The following is a 17,253-nucleotide window of genomic DNA, read 5'->3' on the forward strand; positions in this document are numbered from 1 at the left end:
AAGGCCCTTCTCAACACCAAATATGGTATTACTCATCATATTCTATTACCTGCTCAGTTCTCCATACAGAAGTGGTTACTTGGCTCTTACCAGTAATACTGACTTAGCTATGCTGCTCCCCTAATCTAAAAGCTTTTTTAAAATTTTCTCTCTGTTTTGACTGTATAGAACTCTACTGTACAAAATTAGATGATATGCAAAGATTATGTATAATAGGCGCAAAGTTCTATGGACTAAGTACCACAGAACAAGAAAGATTCTGAATAACAAAAGTTTATTTCTAGACCGCAATTACCGGAGAGTTCAATGTGGTTTACAAAAGAATAGCTATAATACATAGTTCGGAATGAAAATGAGTTTGTTTTTAAGAGCTAAAGAATTTTGAAAACAAAAAAAGTTTTCAATTCTCTTTTATAGTGAAAGTAGGAAAAGACTTTGATAACAGCCATTTGAAATCTTTATCCCAAAGTGCAACCTGGAAAGAGAGAGTTCTATCATGGTATCTTTTGTACCTACAGCCCTTAACTGGTGGAAAAACAAAAAAAAACTTTAGTACTATGTGAACAGTGTTGAGAGGAACAACAAAACAAGTTTATCAAGTAAGAAAGAACTAGACCCATTGCTACCTTATAGTACACACATCCCAGTTTAAAAAGGATTCGTGCCTCAACAGGCAGCCAATGCAGTTCATGATAATAATAAGTTATATGATCATATTTTTTCAATCCATAGATGAGCCTGACTGCTGTATTCTGAATTATTTGAAACTTGGAACGATTTTTCTTAGCACCTGCTACGTAAATGATGTTACAATAGTCTAGAATAGATGACTATGTACTAAAGATTGGACCAAAATTTTAAAGGTTGAAAAATCAAAGTAGCTTCTGAGTGTTCGAACTTTCCATAAGATGTTAAAACCTTTGCGGACAATGAGGAAGGGGAGAAGAAGTCCTGTAAGCTCAGGTGAAGATCCCTGAGAATTTCCCTGTTACAGCAGGAACAGGCCAAAGCAAGGCCAATGCAGCTAAGACCTAAAATGGTTGCTGAAAAAGCAAAATGTGCTCTCTGACTAGAAACTGTCAACTCTGAAAGACACTTCTGCTTTCTTAGAAGCAGAGTCAACCAGAAGGCACAGTTGGAGAGAAAAACAATTCTGGTGAAAAATATAGTAGTATGATAAGTTATGGAAGTTTCACAAGAAGAAAGACGAACCAGGGATATGAGTGTACAAAAAGGCTAACCACAGAACTGAAAAGCTGTTAAGCCAGGTGCTCGAGGGAGGTTCTTGATATATTAAAAGGACATTTATGGGGAAATGAGGGTAGAATTAGACGGAAAAGGCGTGACACAGTATCACTCAATTATGTTAACCAATCCATAGATTAATAAATGAGATAAGGAATATGATTAACCAATGAAAGTGTGACATGTAACATGCACCAACGTGGGCCAGAGCTGTCAGAATCATATAAAAGAAAGCTCTTTGAACCAAGGAGTCAGAACTCATCAGAAGTTCTCCATCAGCCTGGCCAGCCTGGTGTATGCTCTATTACTCTGTATGCTGTGTGATTTGTTCTTGTAAGCTATTGCTATTTGATTATTAAATTCATATTATTTGAACCAGCATAAAGAGAGTCGAGTGGTCTGTCTGTGAAGGCTGTAATAGCAGGCTCTTCACACCTGATTCTGCAAGGTGAGATTCTGATCTAAAGTGATATCTAAAATTTTAACTATAAGTTGAATGGGATATTGAGTATTTTTTAGAGTGATAAATGTTCCGGAAATGTCCTGTCCTGGGGAGTCAAAAAAATATTTTATCAGAATTAAGTTTTAATCTAAATTCTCTCATCCAGTCTTCAAGCGTAGTAAATACTTCTTCAATGATCTGAGTTATATTTGAAATAGTTGACAAACATGGTATTATGATTGTAATGAGAAAATCAAAAAAACTCTGTGGAGTGACGATGTTCTTAAATGGACTTTATTTGAAAGTGTCAAAGTTCCAAAGGTACACTGAAATCATCCACATAAAATAAATTCATCCACATAAAAATAAATTCATCCACATAAAAATAAGTTATCCACATAAAAGCCTTAAAGGACCTAGTCCGCTAGGGATACAAGACCCAACATGGTCCGCGTTTTGACAAAAAGTCTTCTTCAGGGGTCCCTGGGGGTCCTATAAAGGTGAATATGTGGGAAACAACTGTGTGGTGAACCGGAAGTGAGACACTGCATAACTGAATAATTTTAGCCCTAAATTTTCTGAACTGGTTCCAAGAGAAGAAAGATAAACATTAAATAGAGGAGGAGAAAGTGGTGAACCTTGAGAAATACCACATGGGTAATAATAATACAGCATATAACAAAGAAACATGATGGCAGGTGTTATCTGGGAAAAGTAGGCAGATATTCTCACATGTGGGTGATATCATCCACAAAGCTTGGTACGGACAGTGCTAAAAGTGTACTGTCACTGTAAGTTTCTTATGAAGCTTCGAGACTGCCCTCACAGCACATGAGTGAGTACCATCCTGCCCAACATCGGCTCTAGGTTCCTCAGTTTCATAAACAAGCTAAGAAGCCAACCAGGGGAGGTGGGAGGGATGTGAGAACATCTGCCTGCTGTCCCCAGTTAACACCTGTTACTGTAAGTAACTGTGCTTTATCCTTGGACAAGCAGGCAGCATATTCTCACATGTGGAACTCCCTAGCTTACTGAAGGGAACAGTGGGAGAGTTGGCTATTAGGAGTAAAATAAATTCTGTAAAACTGCTTCACCAAAATAACCATCTTGTCTGGAACAGGATCCTAGACAGTAATGAAATGTAAATGTGTGACTTGAGGACCACGTAGCTTCTTTGCAAATATCATCAATGGGACTGGAATGCAAAAAAGCCACTGAAGCAGCCATAGCTCAGACACTGTGTTGTAACTTGTCCCTCGACCTGCAGCCCAGCCTGAACATAGCAGAAGGAAATGCAGTTGAGGTGAAGACCTATGTGGCTTAGTTCTTTGTAAATAGTAAGCCAAGGCACATTTACAGTCCAATGTATGAAGAGTAGTTTCTCCAGGGTGAGAATGAAGCTTTGGAAAGAAGACAGGAAGCACAATGAATTGATTCAGATGAAATTCCATGACTACTTTGGGAAGGAATTTTGGATGAGTTCTGAGAACCACCTTGTCATGTTGAAACAATGTAAAAGGTGGGTCGCAAACAAGTGCTTGACGTTCACTCATTTAATGAGCAGAAGTGACAGAGATCAAGAAGACCACTTTCCACGTTAAAACCTTAAGATGATTAGATGCCAGTGGTCCAAATGGTGGCTTTATCAGACTGGTAAGAACTATATTGAGATCCCAGATAACTGGAGGCGGTTTTAGTGGAGGTTTTGAGTTCAAGAGGCCTTTCATAAACTGGGAAACAAGCCGATGAGTAGCCAGAGGTTTATTGTTAAAAGGAGCATGGTAGGCACTAATAGCACTGAAGTGAACTTTGACCAAAGTGGTCTTAAGTCCAGAGTTGGATAAATGGAGAAGATAGTCCAATACTGAAGGAATAGAAGATGTGGAAGGATCCAGGTGATGGAGATTAAACCACAAAGTGAAGTGTGTCCATTTGAGTTGATAGCAGTGCTGAGTAGGCAGCTTTCTGGAAGCAGCTATATTAACTTGTACTAGGACAGATGGACTGAAATCTGCTGTAATCAGGTTGAGAGGCAGCAAGCTGTTCGTTGCAGAGAGTGCAGATTGGGATGTAAAAGCGATCCTTGACTTTGAGTAGAGATGGCGAGATCTGCAATGGAATTGAATCCTTGACACTCAATTGAAGTAGAAGGGAAAACCAAGGCTGTCTGGATCTCTGAGGAGCTATTTAGGATCATGGTGGCTGTCTCTTGTTTGAGTTTGACTAACATCTTCAGAACTAGAGGAATTGGTGGAAAGGCATACAGGAAATTGTGTGACCAATCCAGAAGAAAAGCATCTGCCTCCAGACGATGAGGAGAGTACTGTCTGGAACAGAATTGAGGTAACTTGTGGTTGTGGGGAGATGCAAACAGGTCTATCTGAGGAGTCCCCCGCTAATGAGAAGATGTGGCGTAAGACTTTGAAGTTGAGTCCACTCGTGGCTGAAAAAATCTGCTGAGCTTGTTGGCTAGAGCATACTGTTTCCCTTGTGCATATATGGCTTTGAGAAATATGTTTTGAGGAATCACCCAGTTTCAAAAGTGCTCAACTTCTTGACACAGAGGAAGAGAGCCTGTTCCTCCATGCTTGTTGATGAGGTACATGGCTACTTGATTGTGCAAACAAGGAGGACCTGATTGGAGAGACAATCTTGAAACATCTTCAGAGCATTGCAAATTGCCCACAACTCTAACAGTTTGATGTGAAATGTCATCTCTCAAGCAGACCACACACTCTGTGTCCTGAGACTGTCTAAGTGAGCTCCCCAAACATACATGGACACACCAGTCATGAGTATTTTTTGAAGTGAAGGGATGTGAAACAGCAAGCCTCTGGAGAGATTTGTCGGATTCAACTACCACTGGAGAGATTGACGAAGAGGCGAGGTGACTTTGATCCACTGGGATTAGGAATCCATGGCCTGAGACCACTGAGCTGACCTGAGATGAAGTCGAGCAAAGGGAGTTGCATGAACTGTGGATTCCATGTGACCCATCATTTGTTTTGATGAGATGTTTTGCAGAGTGGACACATGATTGCAACGGTGAAGCAGGTGTTTTGTCTTTGTTGGAATAGTAAAGCCCATAGAAGAGTGGATTTAGCATAACTCCTATGAACATTAACATTTGAGAGGTTTGATGATGAGACTTTGGAAAGTTGACTTCGAACCTCAGAAGCTGGAGAAAAGCTGAGTGCTGCTGAGTGCACTACTTGAAGCAATGTAGCTTTTATCAACCAATCGTTCAGATATGGAAACACTTGAAACCTGTGGGTATGGAGGGTTGCTGCTACCACCACCAGGCACTTTGTGAATACTCTTGGAGATGAAACAAGGCCGAATGGCAGAACTTTGTACTGGAAATGTTGATGATCCACACAAAAATGAACAAATTTCTGTTTTCGGCGTGTATGAATATGTGCGTGTAGGCCTCTTTGAGGTCTAGAGCGTACAGCTAATCATTTTGTTCTAGAAGTAGGTATAGGGTTCCCAGGGATAGCATGCAAATTTTTCTTTGACTAAGTATTTGTTGAGAGCTTGGAGGTTGAGAATGAGACAAAGACTTCCCGTTTTCTCTGAAATTAGGTAATACCTGGAGTAGAACCCCTTATTTTTCTGTGAAGGGAGCACTACTTCTATGGCATTTAATTGAAGCAGAGCTTCAATTTCCTGAAGAAAGGACATCTATTGAGATGTGAAAGAGAACTCTCTTGGAGGGTTCTTTGGAGGAATTGTAATAAAATGAATAACCCTCCTGAATGACTTTGAGGACCCAAGTGTCTGTGGTAATGAGAGACCAGCATTGATGATATAAGAGAAGTCAGCCTCCTATGGGTAGGGGATGTGGCTAAGATGGGGATAATGCGGCTATGCTCTCTAGAAGCATGCCAAAAAGACTGAGCTGGTTTCTGAGAAGCAGAAGTCTGAGGTTTCCGAGGCTTTTGTGATTTCTACCCTCTTCTGTAGTGGGGGTTTTGAAGACAACAAGATTTTTGGCTAACGTCTCTTATATGAATAGGAAGTAGGTCTCTGAGAAGATTTAGATGTAAATTTAATCACCTCACTCGTTCCAATTTCTAGATCATTTATAAATAAGTTAAATAGCACCGGTCCAAGTAAAGACCCCTGCAGCACTCCACTGTTTACTCTCCTCCATGGAGAAAAATGACCATTTAACCCTACCCTCTGTTTTCTTATCCACAACTGAACTTTGCCACCTATACCATGACTCTTTAATTTTCTCAGGAGCCTCTCATGAGGAACTTTATCAAAAGCTTTCTGAAAATCTAGATCAACCAGATCACCTTTATTCACATGTTTATTCACACATTCAAAGAAGCCAAGCAAATTGGTGAGAAAAGATCTCCCTCGGCTGAACCCATGCTGACTTCATCTCATTACATCATATTTGTCTACTGGTTCCACAATTTTACTTTTTATAATTGTTTCCACCATTTTGCCCGGCACTGAAGTCAGGCTTACCGGTCTGCAATTTCCTGGAACTCCCCTGGAGCCCAATGTGCAGGGGCAGCAAAAAAGCAAACAGGATGCTAGGAATTATTAAAAAAGGGAAGGTTAACAAAACAAATAATGTTATATGTAATACCCCTCTATCGCTCCATGGTGCAACCTTATCTGGAGTATTGTGTTCAATTCTGGTCTCCTTATCTCAAGAAAGATATAGTGGCGCTAGAAAAGGTTCAAAAAAGAGCAACCAAGATGATAAAGGGGATGGAATTTCTTCTTATGAGGAAAGACTAAAATGGTTAGGGCTCTTCAGATTGGAAAAGAGGTGGCTGAGGGGAGATATGATTGACGTCTACAAAATCCTGAGTGGAGTACAACAGGTACAAGTGATCACTTTTTCACTCCGTCAAAAATTACAAAGACTAGGGATCTTTCTATGAAGTTACAGGGAAATACTTTTAAAACTAATAGGAGGAAATTTTTTTTCACTTAAAGAATAGTTAAGCTCTGGAACATATTGCCAGAGGTTGTGGTAAGTGCGGATAGGTTTGGACAATTTCCTGTAGGAAAAGTCCATAGCTGTTACTTGAGAAAGACATGGGGGAAGCCACTGCTTGCCCTGGATCTGTAGCATGGAATATTGCTACTCCTTGGGTTTTGACCAGGTACTAATGGCCTGGATTGGTCACCATGAGAACCGGATACTGGGCTTGATGGACCATTGGTCTGACTCAGTAAGGTTATTCTTATGTTCTTATGAATTTTAGTCTTGGAACCCATTTAAGTGGTTCAGCTTTGTTCATGCCGGGTAAGCCTTTGGGTGGCATCCTCCATTTTGTCCCCAAAGAGCTCTTCACCAAGACAGGGAATGTTTGCTAAATGATCCTGAACATTAATGTCCATGTCAGAGATTTGCAGCCATGCAAGCCTGAAGTTACTCAGATGGAATATATTGTTGGAAATCAGCCAACTTTTTTATGAGCTGTTTAAGATAAAACGGCATATAGAAGTTATAACTGAACTCTGTTGGCTAACATAGGGTTTTGGAAGAGGCGGCGCCTTCACATCCTGATGGAGGAGTAGCATATACTCTGGTACTGGAGAATTTTTTAAGAGTAGATTCCACTAATAAAGACTGATGTGCCAGTTGCAGCTTGTCAAAGCCGGGATATGATTGTATTCTGTATAAAGAGTCTATCTTCCTTGGAGCTTTGGGAACAGTGAGAGTAGTCTCCCAGTTCTTAAAAAGAGCCTCCTTAAGGAAATTGTGAAGAGGCAATTTAAGGAGCTCTTTAGGAGATTCATCAAAGTCTAACGCCTCAAGCTCTGCTCTGGACTCAATGTCTGACTCCAGCTTAACAGGCAAAGATTTTCCCATCTATCTGATTTAGTGAAATAAATTCTTTCTGGAGGAGATCTGTATCTTGGCAGTAGAGGAGATGGATCTGATGGGATGCCATACAACTCTGGAGCAGATAAGGTGGGTTCAAGATCAGAAAGCACAGTTACTTACCGTAACAGGTGTTATCCAGGGACAGCAGGCAGATATTCTTGACTGATGGGTGACGGCACCGACGGAGCCCCGGTACGGACAATTTTAGAGTGATTGCACTCTAAGAACTTAGAAAGTTCTGGTAGGCCGCACCGCGCACGCGCGAGTGCCTTCCCGCCCGACAGAGGCGCGCGGTCCCCAGTTATGATAAGCCAGCTAAGAAGCCAACCCGGGGAGGAGGGAGGGACGCAAGAATATCTGCCTGCTGTCCCTGGATAACACCTGTTACGGTAAGTAACTGTGCTTTATCCCAGGACAAGCAGGCAGCTATTCTTGACTGATGGGTGACCTCCAAGCTAATAAAAGAGGGATGGAGGGAAGGTTGGCCATTAGGAAAACAAATTTTGCAAAACAGATTGGCCGAAGTGTCCATCCCGTCTGGAAAATGTGTCCAGACAATAATGAGATGTAAAAGTATGAACTGAGGACCAAGTGGCAGCTTTGCAGATTTCCTCAATGGGCGTGGATCGGAGGAAAGCTACAGATGCTGCCATAGCTCGGACTTTATGGGCTGTGACAGAACCTTCCAGTGTCAGTCCGGTCTGAGCATAACAGAATGAAATGCACGCTGCCAGCCAATTAGACAACGTACGTTTCGAAACAGGACGTCCCAATTTATTTGGATCAAAGGACAGAAAGAGTTGAGGGAATGATCTGTGAGGCTTAGTACGGTCTAAATAGTAAGCCAGAGCCCTCTTACAGTCCAAAGTATGTAAAGCCTGTTCACCAGAATGAGAGTGAGGTTTTGGAAAAAAGACAGGCAGAACAATGGATTGGTTGAGATGGAATTCAGAGACAACCTTCGGGAGAAACTTTGGATGAGTACGCAGAACCACCTTGTCATGATGAAAGACTGTAAAAGGTGGATCCGACACTAGTGCATGGAGCTCACTGACCCTCCTGGCAGAGGTAAGAGCAATAAGAAAAAGCACCTTCCAAGTGAGAAACTTGAAAGAAGCAGTAGCCAAGGGTTCAAATGGAGGCTTCATTAAAGCGGAAAGAACTACATTAAGATCCCAGATAACAGGAGGGGCTTTAAGAGGTGGTTTCACATTAAAAAGACCCCGCATGAACCTGGACACTAAGGGATGAGCTGAGAGGAGTTTTCCATGGATTGGCTCATGAAAAGCTGCTATAGCACTAAGATGGACTCTGATTGAAGTGGACTTGAGGCCAGAGTCTGACAAAGAAAGGAGATAATCCAACAATGTCTCCACTGCAAGGGAAGTGGGATCATAATGATGGAGAAAACACCATGAAGAAAACCGTGTCCACTTCTGATGGTAACATTGAAGAGTGGCCGGTTTCCTGGAGGCATCCAGAATTGAACGAACAGGCTGAGACAAGAGTGTATCATGAGAAGTCAGCCCGAGAGATACCAAGCTGTCAGGTGCAGAGACTGTAGGTTGGGGTGTAGGAGAGTTTCCTGATGCTGAGTAAGCAGAGAAGGATACAGAGGCAGAAGAAAAGGTTCCCTGGAACTGAGTTGAAGTAGAAGGGAGAACCAATGTTGCCTGGGCCACCTCGGAGCAATCAGAATCATGGTTGCTTGATCCCTCTTGAGCTTGAATAATGTTCTCAACATGAGAGGCAGAGGAGGGAAAGCGTACAGGAACAGATTGGACCAATCGAGGAGAAAAGCATCCGCTGCCAGACGGTGAGGTGAGTAGAGTCTGGAGCAGAATAGGGGCAGCTGATGATTGTGCGGAGCTGCAAAGAGGTCTATCTGAGGGGTGCCCCATTGAGCGAAGATGGATTGTAGAGTTACCGGATCGATTGTCCATTCGTGAGGTTGGAGAACTCTGCTGAGCTTGTCCGCTAAGGAATTCTCCTCTCCCTGAATGTAAATAGCTTTCAGGAATAGATGGTGATCTATGGCCCAAGTCCAGATCTTTTGGGCTTCCTGGCATAAGAGGCGAGAGCCCGTCCCACCCTGTTTGTTGATGTAGTACATCGCAACTTGATTGTCTGTGCACAACAGGACAACTTGAGGAAAAAGAAGATGTTGGAAGGCCTTGAGGGCATAAAACATTGCTCTGAGTTCCAGGAAATTGATGTGACGCTTCTTTTCCTGGGCAGTCCAAAGACCTTGAGTTTGGAACTCGTTCAAATGAGCTCCCCATGCATAAGGGGAGGCATCGGTGGTGATGACTAGTTGATGAGGAGGTTGATGGAACAGAAGACCTCTGGACAGATTTGAGGATACCAACCACCATTGTAGAGACTGACGAAGAGATGATGTCACAGATATGTGACGTGAGCAAGGATCCGTCGCTTGGGACCACTGGGTAGCTAGTGTCCATTGAGGAGTGCGCAGGTGAAGACGTGCAAGAGGCGTGACATGAACTGTGGAGGCCATGTGACCCAAGAGAATCATCATTTGCTTTGCTGTGATGGAACGCTGTGGAAGCACCTGCTGACATAGAGAGTGAAGCGTTTGAAGACGATTGGACGGCAGGAACGCTCTCATGAGGATTGTGTCCAAGACAGCTCCTATGAATTGAAGTCTCTGAGTGGGGATGAGATGAGATTTGGGTAGATTGATCTCGAACCCCAGAAGTTGAAGAAACCTGATGGTTTGGTTGGTGGCCAGGAGAACAGTCTGAGATGAATTGGCCTTTATCAACCAATCGTCCAGGTAAGGAAAGACCTGAAGGTGGTGAGATCGCAGGAAGGCAGCCACCACAATCAGACATTTGGTGAATACTCTCGGAGAGGAGGCAAGACCGAAGGGTAGCACCTTGTATTGGTAATGACAACGATTGATCATGAAGCGTAGGTATTGTCTGGAGGCCAGATTGACCGGTATATGAGTGTATGCTTCTTTGAGATCGAGAGAACATAGCCAGTCGCCTTGATTTAGAAGAGGATAAAGAGTGGCTAGAGAGAGCATTTTGAACTTTTCTTTGACCAAACATTTGTTGAGATCGCGGAGATCTAGAATTGGTCTGAGATCTCCTGTTTTTTTGGGGACTAAAAAGTAACGGGAGTAGAATCCCTGTCCCTTTTGATCTAGAGGAACCTCCTCTATGGCGTTCAAAAGGAGAAGGGATTGAACCTCCTGGAGAAGAAGGAAAGACTGATTGTGCGAAGCAGACTCTTTTGGTTGACTTGGAGGAGGTAGAGTTTGAAAGTTGAGAGAGTAGCCGTGGTGGATGATGTTCAGAACCCACTGATCTGACGTGATAAGTTCCCAACGGCTTATGAAATAAGAAAGACGTCCTCCTATAGGCTGTGGAAGTTGAGTAGGAGGGAGAAGACTGGCTATGTTCTGGAGAACCAAGTCAAAAGGGTTGAGTAGACTTTTGTGCAGGAGTAGATTTTACCTGCTGTTGTTGCTGAGGTTGTCTAGCAGCTGGACGCTGTTGCCTCTGACGCCTAGGTTGTTGAGCAGTTTGAGGCAGAGGACGAGCCACAAATCTACGTTGGTAGGTTGATTGTGGACGAAAGGGCCTAGTTGGTGGAGGCTTCTTAGGTTTAAGAAGCGTGTCCCATCTGGTCTCATGAGCCGATAATTTCTGGGTAGTGGAGTCCATGGAATCTCCAAACAGCTCATCCCCTAAGCAAGGTGTATTGGCTAGCCTATCCTGGTGATTAACGTCCAGTTCTGAAACACGAAGCCAGGCTAGCCTTCGCATGGCCACTGAGATGGCCGTGGCTCTGGAGGTCAGCTCGAAAGTATCATAGATAGATCTTACCATGAATTTTCGAAGCTGTAAAAGAGATGAACAAGTGTGGTGAAAAGCAGACTTTTTCCTATCAGGAAGATATTTCTCAAAAGCAGTGATATTTTGTATTAAGTGCTTAAGATAGAAAGAGAAATGGAATGCATAATTTCCTGATCGATTTGCTAACATAGCATTTTGGTATAGCCTTTTACCAAACTTGTCCATAGATTTGCCCTCTCTGCCAGGAGGGACTGAGGCATATACACTAGCCCCTTTGGACTTTTTCAAAGTGGACTCAACCAAAAGGGACTCATGAGCTAATTGGGGCTTGTCAAACCCAGGAATAGGAATGACTTTATACAAGGAATCCAACTTTCTAGGCGCTCCAGGAATAGTTAAAGGAGATTCCAGATTTTTATAAAACGTCTCTCTCAATATATCATGGAGAGGGAGTTTAAGGTATTCCTTTGGAGGCTGGTCAAAGTCCAAGGCATCAAGGAAAGCCTTGGATTTCTTTGACTCAGCCTCCAAAGGAATGGAGAGAGAATCACACATTTCCTTCAAAAATGAAGAAAAGGAAGATACTTCTGGTTTAGAGGAGGCTTCTAAAAGAGACGGGTCCTCATCACCAGAAGAGCATTCTCCCTCCGAAAGAAGAGGATCCTCCGAGTCACCCCATAAGTCAGGGTCTCGAACCTGAGAACTCCGGTCTCGAGACTCTGGAGTGGAAGGCTCTAAATGCCGGGACTTGTGAAGAGACTTCCCTGACCTGCCCGATTCGGTACCGGGAGATGCTACAGTACGCACCGGAGCCGAAGTTTGTACAGCTTGATGGTGAGCTCTCGGCTCCGGCGCCAGAATCGGCATGGAGACCGAGGAAACCGACTGTACCGGTACCGATAGAGTGGACGTCGATAAAATAGGACGGTCCACTATCGGTACCGGTGGCTCAGACCGGACTGGTACCGGCAAATTCGATGCCAGGGCTGGAGGTAGGAGGTGCTGTAGCTGTTCTTTAAGTTGTTCCTTCAGAACAGCAGCTATACGCTCCTCAAGGGAAGGCACCGGTACCGTCTTTTTCTTTAATGGTACCTTCGGTGCCGCTCTACGCTCCGAGGATGAGGATCCCGATGTCGAGGGGCTCACCTCTATTGGAGCGGAGCGCTTCCGTGGGCGCCTCGAGGTCGGCAGAATTGGACTCGCTGCCATCGAGACCGGAGGACGCTCCAACGGGGAAGGCTTCTTAGCCGGCTTACCTGGAGTCGACACCGCCGCGGTATCGCGTGGTGTCGATGATGTGGGTGCCGACTGCGCCGGTGCCGATGTCGGTGCCGGTGTAGAATCAGACATCTCGGCACCAAACAATAATTTTTGTTGAATCTCTCGATTTTTAAGAGTTCTCTTTTTTAAAGTTGCACAGCGGGTGCAGGTTGACGCTCGATGGTCGGGACCAAGACACTGGAGACACCAATTATGAGGATCAGTTAGTGAAATTGGTCGTGCACACCGCTGGCACTTTTTGAAGCCGGGTTGGGGGGGCATGAATGTAAAAACGGCTTCAGCCAAATCGAAGGCCGAGGCCTCGATGGTGGCTAAAGGCCCCGCCGGGGCAAGGCCGAAAAACAGGCAAAAAAACAAAATGTTTTTTTTTTTTTTTTTTTAAAGAAAGAAAATAAAGAAAAAAGGAAAGGAAATAATATTCCTCAAAAAGTTTACGCGAGCGGGAAGTTCACAAAAAATCCTCTCACAACAGCCGTTGAGAGAGACGCGTCTTCTTAGCTCCGCGGAAACTAAGAAACTGGGGACCGCGCGCCTCTGTCGGGCGGGAAGGCACTCGCGCGTGCGCGGTGCGGCCTACCAGAACTTTCTAAGTTCTTAGAGTGCAATCACTCTAAAATTGTCCGTACCGGGGCTCCGTCGGTGCCGTCACCCATCAGTCAAGAATAGCTGCCTGCTTGTCCTGGGATAATCAGTGTTTTGTACAGAAAGATCAGAATCCACATCTGGAACTCCAGGAGATTCTCTATAGGAAGGAGAAGAAGGATGCTTCCTTGTCTGAGAAGTATGATGACTGTGATAACGTCAAGAAAGACTCCTTCGACGATGTCCATACCGGTCAGATGAAGAGGACGATGAAATTCATTGACGAGAACATCTATATCTTGATCTACATCGAGAGGAACAGGAATCGGTACCATGTGATGCACGCTTGGATTTAGAAGAGTGAGCATCAGTACCATGTGATCTCAATGCCCTTCGATGCTTCAATGGAGAGTTGGATTCAAAACCTTTGGGCCTCAATGCGCCATGTTCAGGCTGGGCCAGTACCAAGGGAGTGATGTAAGCACAGGTGCTGTATACAGGTTAAACAGGTCACCAAGTTTCCTGCGAAAGAACTCCTTCAGTTGGTCCTGGATGGACTGCACCAGTACTGCTGGCTCAATACCTGGTACCATTGGTGCTGCAGGGTGTCAAAGGGTGGGTGACCTCGATGAGGAAGCACGCCTTATAGGAGACACATCCTGCACAGAAGGAGTCCAATGATGGCATCGGTGTTTGGCATGCATTGAAGGACTCAATGCTGAAGATACCTGCAAGGCAGATGGTGTAGAGGATGGCTTTTTAGCAGGTTTCCCCAGTGTAGGAATGTCATTTGACATCAAGGGAGGCGTTGATGCCAATACTGTCAGTGGCAATGGCATCAATTTGTCACCGGAGGCCATGGCCGGTCCAAACAACTTCTCCTGCTCGATGCGTCAAGCCTTAAGAGAGCATTTTTGTAAAATAGAACAGTGGATGCAAGTGTCCATTCGATGCTCCGGATTCAAACACTGAATGCACCAACTGTGCGGGTCAGTGATGGAGATAGGCCATTGGCAATGAGTGCACTTTTTGAACCCAGCAGAAGGCCGTGACATGTGAGGAAAAATCTCAGTGGCTAAGTAAAAAAAAAAACCTTAATGGTTGCACCCGAAGGAGAAAAAACCAGTGAGAAAATCACCAGAGAGAGAAGGCCCGAAGGCCCAATTGAGGAAAAAAATTAATATTTCTTTCTTTTTTTTTAAGAAAAAAAGAACCAAAGACACTATTATTGTAGAGATAAATGAAAACGAGCCAAAAGGCAAAAAATACGCTAGCTGGGCAGGCAACGCGATTTGGACAGAGTCCAAAACATTACTTCTTTGTTCCGCGGAGATCGAAAAACTGAGAACCATGAGCCGACGTCAGGCAGGAAGGTAATTACATGTGCTTGAGATGGGCAGTCTCGAAGCTTCTTAAGAAGTTTAAAGTGACAGTACACTTTTAGAACTATCCATATCGAACTCTGTGGATGACGTCACCCACATGTGAGAATATGCTGCCTGCTTGTCCAAGGATAACCCTGATTTCATCTAGGCATTTTACAGAAACAAAATAAACTATGCAAATTAAATAAGAAAAAATACAAACAAACACAATAGACACAGACAAGGAAAAAAACCTCTTCAACAGAGTACCCATTCATCAGAATAGAAAAAAACAAAACTGAGATCTTGAAGAGACTGCTACATGCGGGAAGAGCCCAGCATGCTGAAAACTTCACATTTAGTTTTGAGGTCTGGGAAAACTGTTTCTATCTGGCACAGTATGCAATGATATCATCCACTTTTGTGCCAAACCCAATTCTGCTTGTCAAAGGAAAAATATATTTTTCTTTATCCAAATTCACTTTAAGTTCATCAGAAAAGTGAAACGCTTATTTTTTCACAAAAACTGCTCTTGAAGCATTAAGCTGCCAATTATGCACTGTTATTGTTGAATCGTTCTGGTAAACTAAGCTTTATTATTATGAAACAACAAACACTCTTTTTTCAGTTTCCAATACTTTTGAATAGCTCAGGATAGCATAAAACCAAAACACTCTATAAAACTTTTCTGTTATGTTTATCTTTACATCATCTTTAAAACAAAATTAATTGCTAAAACTTCATTACTCTAGTAATTCTATATTTAGGGAGTGAATCACAATGTCCCCCCCTCCCTATATAGGAAGATATAGGAGAAAAGCCTTGGACAATTGAACCCTTAGGGGTTAATTCTGTAAGGATTCACTTCATTGTAGGCAGCAAGAAAGTACATAGTGGTGGTATTTTAGCAATTTATGTGCATAATTGCCTTCTTATTAGGATTAGTGGGAACATACACACCACGATTTGAGGATGCTCTGTTGCTAGTGTGCACATGCATAGGCAGAGTTTGTCAAAGATGAGTGGGCACACAGGTAAGATACAGGATACTATAAATTTACTTGCCTATATGTCTTCACATCTTCTCTGCTCTGTCATAAATCACACCAAATTTCATTAAATCTCATATCAGGAACTTCCATATTTTCCAAGTGCATCGAACCATTACTGAATTTCTTACCTTGTCTGCAGTCCGGATCAGAAGAAATAACTGTTGGACTTTCACTGGTGCTGCTATAGGCATCGCTGTGGGAAGATCTGTGAACTTGTATAGGTTCTAAAAGAATTTAAAGGGGGAAATTACAAAACCATTTACAACATGAAAATACAACTCAAAATTCAACTCACACTCTGGTGAAAGATGTAAGTGTGAACAGAATCACATAGGCAGTGACTTTTTATTTTTCAGGACATTATGCATTAGATCTTCTTGGATTGAGGGCTTTATAGACTGACTAGTATTTAAGCCCGTTACATTAACAGGTGCTAGTAAAGCCTCCTTCCCTCACATATCCCCAAATTTTCAGCCCCAGCTCCAAACCCAGAGCATTTAAAGGCCCACAGTTCCCCCCCCTCCTCACAGCGAAGCGAGAAGCAAAGAGGGCCGCGCACTGTACCTGCATTCAGCGGGCTGACGAAGGCTTCCAGCCATGGGGCGCTTTCTTGTGTTCAGCAACCCGCCTTTGGGCCCACACCAAGAGCCAAGGCCAGCTCATGCCCGGGCTCTAAGGCGCAATTTCAGCCCCCCCCCCCCCCCCGGGTCCACTGCGGGAAGATTAGAGACGCTTCTCCAACAACGCCTGGCAGGAACAACTGAGAGCTGCCGCCGCCGAATACAGACACGGAGGGCAATCAGGCGGCCAGGACGCATGCAGGGAGAGAGCTTGCCTGCGCTTCTCCAGCGGTTGGTGAGTGAGGGCAGGAGGAGGGGAGTGGCCAGAATGTTTCCTGCCGCTGCGTTCTAAAATAGAATCCGGCCACGAATCAGAAAACACGGCGGCAGGGAACACGAACCCCTAAGTGCACGTGCGCACTTAGGGTTTTATTATATAGGATTTAAGTCAGTGAAATTTAATTTATGAATGGATTCATTAATTAAATTTCACTGACTTAAATCAGTCTATAAAGCCCTCAATCCATATGGTGCCCTAAGAACAAAAGAGCAGGTCTTCTATTATTCACTTTAAGGCACAAGAGAGCAGGGCTTCTATTATTCACTTCTCATGACTTTTGGCAAAAGGTGTGGAGTCATGTTCAAACATTGTTACATATAGATGTTTCCTTAACGTATGCCAGAGTAATTCTCAATCTTTTTTATGTTTCTGCCAACATGACTAATGATAAAAGAGGTTAATAGCAATACTCACTGCTGTTGTGATTCAAACTATTTTGAAAACATGGAAAAATGTGTCTCTTTATTATCTTTTCAATTTTACTGGAACTCAGTTTGCTTAATTGGAAAATATGAGGCAACCATAATGGAAAAAGAGAGGAAAGAAGGCTAAATTTAAAAGATTGTGGTCACCTATACAAGAATATGTGGCCAATGGTTAAGTGTTATTCAAAGAATGGACATGTATGTATGTATGTATGTTGATATGGTTTTTCACTCTCTGCATTTGGGGATGGGTTGGTGGTTTTGGGTTAGTTCAT

The 17,253-nt window shown here is 43.4% G+C and overlaps 1 protein-coding gene across 6 annotated transcripts in view; it reads right to left on the bottom strand.

The window, feature by feature from the left end:
• The window catches only part of PTPN13 (protein tyrosine phosphatase non-receptor type 13), a 626,469-nt gene that overhangs the window by 385,997 nt on the left and 223,219 nt on the right, over nucleotides 1-17,253 (bottom strand). For all 6 annotated transcript variants that reach the window (XM_033963022.1, XM_033963031.1, XM_033963011.1 and 3 more), the window contains one exon: nucleotides 15,782-15,877. In XM_033963022.1, coding sequence (XP_033818913.1) covers nucleotides 15,782-15,877 — 96 coding nt within the window. The remainder of the gene's footprint in view (nucleotides 1-15,781; nucleotides 15,878-17,253) is intronic.

The sequence above is a fragment of the Geotrypetes seraphini genome, chromosome 1 (assembly GCF_902459505.1).
Source record: "Geotrypetes seraphini chromosome 1, aGeoSer1.1, whole genome shotgun sequence".
In the NCBI taxonomy this organism is placed as follows: domain Eukaryota; kingdom Metazoa; phylum Chordata; class Amphibia; order Gymnophiona; family Dermophiidae; genus Geotrypetes; species Geotrypetes seraphini.